Here is a 5,506-nt window from a genome sequence, read left to right on the forward strand (position 1 = left end):
AGAAACAAAGATCCAAGGATTTTTGTATTACCTTAATGGGCTACTGTATGCGTGGATATTTGCTCTTTGTTTTTTAATTTTGTATGGGGTCCAAGGATTATAAACCATTGGCTTCGGCCAAACATAGCCACATTTAAAAAAAAAAAAAAAAATAATAATAATAATAAAATCTGATTTTAGGTATTTTGCTAATCGTTGAATTGTTTTAAAAGCTAATTGATAAAAGTTCAGTTCAGAAAAGCTTATTTCTTAAAATAAGTCTTGACTTACTCTTATAATTTCAAATTTTCAAATCCAACCAAACTTGCTATTATGCTCGAGCCCAACTTTAAATTCCAACTTCACTTCAATTATACCATTTTTTTGTTATAAATAGAAAGATGTGAAAGGAGAATAATGTGGCATCGGATTTTTATATATAATTTTGCATCTAATGAAACAACTTATAAGAGCATTTGCAGAGTAATGGTATTTGTAAATCATACTAGCATGCTTCCAATCAAGTTTTGAGTTATAGAACTTACTTGAAATTCCAAAACGAGGTTGAATTACTTGTCTTTAATTTTCTTGATTTCCAAACCGTCTTGTACCAATTTCTTGGTCAAAAATTCAATTAAAAAAGAAGGAATTTGATAGCCACAACCCAAGTACCAATTTTTAGAAATGTAAAATCCACCAAAATCAAGCACCAACCCTTTATGTATTTTTGTATGTGTTCTACCTGAATTTGGTTGATTTCATATCGTTTTTAGTGATATTTTAAGAATCGGACCGAGCATCAACTCAAAAAAGGGAAGGGACAATGGTCAAATAGAGGTCGAACCGGGGTTGAACTAGTAATATAAAATTATAAAAATTTTATATTAGTTATATAACAAAAAGTTAAAATATAAGTTTAAATAAATATACAATAAATCTTTTCCAATTTAATTAGCTCATATACTTATCTGTAATTTGATGAAAATATGTAAAAAAATAATGCTGCTTGGCTAGGGCTATTTATAGAAAAGCAGGTGACAAGATGGTGTGGTAACAATTGATTGAGTGTTGTGTTTTTTATTTTTTAATTTTTCGATCATGTGTTGACAGATGTCCCCTTATTTTTCAAATGTGTTATTGAGCACGACACTATAGCTATGCTGAATTTAAAAATATTAAATTCTTCAATGCTAGTCTTAATTGTTAATTAACAGGGGCAAAAATATATAATAATATAAATTGAAAATGAATGGATAAGGCACACACCTATCATCCACAGTCCTTTTATCTTCTCCATTGTAAGCTTTACTTTTTCCACTGTAAATGAAGTGTGAAAATGACAAAAATCAAGCCTCAATTTCTAGGCCAAGAAGGTGACATCCTGGTTCCATTTTGAAGGTAAATTTTATCTTTACTTCTTATTACTGGAAGTCGAATTGAAATTTAGATCTGAATGTGTGGAAGGGACCTTCCTTTTCTTTCTCTGATGAAAGCAGGTGTGTGACTTGGGAAAACAGTGACCGGGTTGGCCGACTCTAGTTGAACCAGCGGTTAAGTGATTTTGGAGTGGATTCAAGGAAGGCGGTTTTATATGCTTTATGGGGTTGGGACAACTCACATGGATGACCCGTTTTCTTTCCAACATAATCGTGTGTTGGTGTGTGATATAAAATGTCCATCTCACATTATTTTGGACAATGACCATATCACCACTGTGTTTAGTGACAGGAACGACGATCTCTTTCTTATTCGAATCCTTCTATGTGGCTATGGTACGCGAAGTTGGAAAGATTAGCTCAATAAATCAATGTTTCTCTTCGTCTATCCCTAGTTAAAATCAATAGATTTCTTTTTGGGCCTTGTGGTAGGTTATAAATAGATGTGGGCCGGATTTTACTTATGAGGTCCCAAAAATATAGACCATCTGAATGCACGCAGCCAACTCCACCACCACCAGGGGAAGCCATGTGTTGCAAACGGTTTGTCTTAGTAATAGACTTACGTAGACATGAGAGGCCTTGGAATTTGTTGACTACATTGGAGATACAAAAATCGAGGTCAACAACAATTTTAGGAGTAAGCGTGTCTCTGGCATACTTTATGGCATTCTTTACCTCTCTGTATTTTTCACGTATAGCATTGAGAAGTATAACTACTTTATACTCCTCAGGGAGCTTCTCTCCTATATTTGTGATGCCTTGAACTAATTTGTTAAAGACATCCAATTTATCTTCCAACTTTTTTAAAGGGTCAATCATGAAACCAAATAATCTTTCTAACAAGAACAGATTGGTAGCTAAGGTCTTAAAAAGATACATTTCCTCCAATTTTTTCCACAAAAGGACGGTAGAATCTGATTTTCCTTCCTTGCTAAGAACCTGATCAGATAGATGCAAAATGATGGAGGAATAGGCTAACTTATAAACCTCAAACCTCTGATCAGGAGTCATGGTCTTAGGGTAAGTTCCATCTATAGCCTTAGAGACCTCATGCTAAAATAAACCCCCCCATCTTTTGCTTCCCTATAGGAAAGTCCCTCTTTCCATTGAAAGCCCCAAGTTCAAAACTTGAGGTAGTCTTATTATCTAACAAACTGAACACATTCAATGATAAATACAATAGACAAGTTAAGGAAGAAGTTCTATAATACAAGGAAAGTAACTATGATTTTTCTAAATAACAATTGAGTGTATAACAAGTGTGTTTTACTCACGAGTTTTATTCCATTTTTAACTTAATTTTGAGCTAGATCTTGTGAGAAGTGATCATTTTTAAGGCGTTTATTAGTTTTGTTTTGTAGAAGTGGCGAGAGGGTACAAATCATTAAAAGAAAGAAGAAAACAAGGTTGTTGGCATAGATTGAGGAGAAAAGAAGAACGAAAGTGACAAAAGAGTAAAAACCTCAACATTGAGGGAAGCAAAAGTAGTGCCCCAGCTCAACAAATGTAGAGTAGCTGAGGTGATGCGGCACCAAAGGCTGGTTTGACATGGCGCTATACGCCGCAACTAGGTTCCGCTACACCTCATGAAGACGATAGGGATTGCATTTTCAGCCCATTTTAAGCAGAAAAGAAACCTACAGTCAACACAAAAGTGGGAAAGAGTATAAATACAAGTTATTTGCACTTTTAAAGGATTTCCACACATTGAGAGGCACAAGATACAACTTAAGAATTTGAGAGAAAATCAAAAGGGAGAAAAACAATAAATCAATAACTAGGGTTTGAAATCAAGATTGGAGGCAATAAGAGAACTTGTGCAAAATTCATCATTTTTTCTACATCTCAATTCAAAACATGCTGATGTCCTCAATACAAATCTTGAGTTTTTCTTCTGTTACTATGAGTCACTAAATTTCATATTAGGATAAACAATGTAATCTTTTGAGACCTTTATTTCTTTTATCCAAGATTCAAGTACTTCATTATTTATTTGTTGAATATAAATATGTACACAATGCTTTGAATTACTCAATCACTAATTCAATGATTTATGTACACAATGCTTTGAATTACTCAATCACTAATTCAATGATTTTGTGAATTTACTAAGAAACGAGATGTGAGTTTTAGATTTAGACCACTTTAAAATCCGGTAATCTAGTATAACATTTAGAGATACCTATACTAATTACTGTTGTCTTAAATAAATTCTTAAAACCAATATTTCTTTAACTAAGCTTGATTTGCATATAGATATGGAACTAAATTAGTTAAATAGCTCAGTAAGAACTCAAGAGGGGTAAATTGAATACAAAAAAAGAATTCTTTCAAATACTAAATTATCCTATGAATCTTGAATTAAGATTTAACGAGGATCAATAGGTAAAATTGTTATGCTCTAATATCCATCCAATAGTTGAATCTTCAGCCGACCTTTGAGTGCAATCGAGATAGTTTCAAGTATTTAAAACAAAACAATAGTCACAACTCTTTGCTTGCTTTTGTCAATTAGTAGTTAGAAATATTGAATTAGACATTAAAGTATAGTCATTATGCGAACAGTAATTCAGACTCAAAGATCTACTAAATTACTTGTTACAAGATCATAAACTTGTGATAGAAAAAAAGGCAAAATTTTTTTGGCACCGCTGCTGGAAGCCATTTGCACTTAGAGTCCGTTTGATTGCAAATATGAAATTTGGGTGGAAAGAAAACGAATTTCAAGAAATTGAATTGCCTAAAAATTATGTTAATGGGGATTGTCAATTATTGTGTCTAATTGATATAATTTTCCACGTGGAAAATATTGAAATCAAAGTGTTTTTTTGGTGTTCGTTTAGCTTTGTTTTACATGAACATTGTCAATTAAAGGGATAAAATTCGTCTATCTTTTGTTGTTCATTTGACTTTTTTTTACATGAAAAATTGTCAATTAAAGGAAAGTTTTGTTTTTTGTTTTTTTATACAATTAGGGATAGAATTTGTTTTCAAGTCTAGGCAAAGCTTACATGCCTCTCATTCCCTTTCCTCAAGGGTTTAAGAAGAACATACAAGACACAAATTATGAAAAATTCCTCGATGTTCTCAAGAAGCTCTAGATCAATGTGCCGTTCATTGATGCGATACTACAAATTCCAAGCTACATGAAATTTTTGAAAGAGATGTTGACAAAGAAAAGAAAGCTTCTGGAGTTTGAAACTTTAGTATTAACTGAGGAAAGTAGTGCAAGAGTCCAAAACAAATTGCTTCCTAAATTGAAGGATTCAGGGAGTTTTACTTCAACAATTTCAATTGGAAATTCCTATTTAATTAATGCATTGTGTGATACTAGTGCTAGTATCAATTTAGTGTCGTATTCTGTTTATAGGGAATTGAGACTAGGTAAAGTCAACTCAACAACAATAACGCTAAAACTAACTGATAAAATAATCGCAAGACCACGTAGAAAAGTTGAGGATGTATTCGTAAAAGCAGGAAATTTCATATTTCCTGTGGATTTCATCATATTGGACATACTAGAAGATCGAGATATTTCAGTTATATTGGGTTGGCAATTCTTGGCAATGGAACGAACCCTTATTGACATGGAGAAGGGAAAAATAATCTTGAGGGTGGAGGACAAGCAGGAGAGATTCAATATTTACACTCAATGTGAGAAACCTCCCAATAAAAATGATTGCTCTAGAAGTGATGAAGAAGAGCCACCTGATCAACGAAACTGTCAGAAAGAATACTAAAATTTGGGAAACTTCTTAGTAGAAATGAGAATGGACAAATCAAAATCTGCAGAGCAAAAAAGGGCTGCATAAATGAAAATTATACAAAGTACAATGATGGAATAACTTGGTCTAAGCCACCATGATAAATCAGTGGCACAAGTCAAGCTACTGACTTAAAAGAAGCGTTTTTTGGAAGACAACTCGAGCTTTATTTTATTTTTTGTGTTTTCAAAGTTCTAGGATAGTTTAATTTATAGTTTATTCAGGAATCATCACCCATACCCCTTCTACCCATAAATCTTTGAGTAATTAAATTGGTTATTAGATGTTTGAGCTAAGTAACCATTGTTCTATGAGTTTAATTTT

At 32.8% G+C, this 5,506-nt stretch overlaps 1 protein-coding gene across 1 annotated transcript; it reads left to right on the forward strand.

The window, feature by feature from the left end:
* Window positions 1–4,582: 4,582 nt before the first annotated feature.
* On the forward strand, window positions 4,583–5,158 carry LOC111408431. The gene has a single exon (XM_023038192.1). The coding sequence runs from the start codon at window positions 4,583–4,585 to the stop codon at window positions 5,156–5,158; it is 576 nt and encodes a 191-aa protein (XP_022893960.1).
* The last annotated feature ends 348 nt before the right edge of the window (window positions 5,159–5,506 follow it).

The sequence above is a fragment of the Olea europaea genome, chromosome 13 (genome assembly GCF_002742605.1).
Source record: "Olea europaea var. sylvestris chromosome 13, O_europaea_v1, whole genome shotgun sequence".
Taxonomy (NCBI): domain Eukaryota; kingdom Viridiplantae; phylum Streptophyta; class Magnoliopsida; order Lamiales; family Oleaceae; genus Olea; species Olea europaea.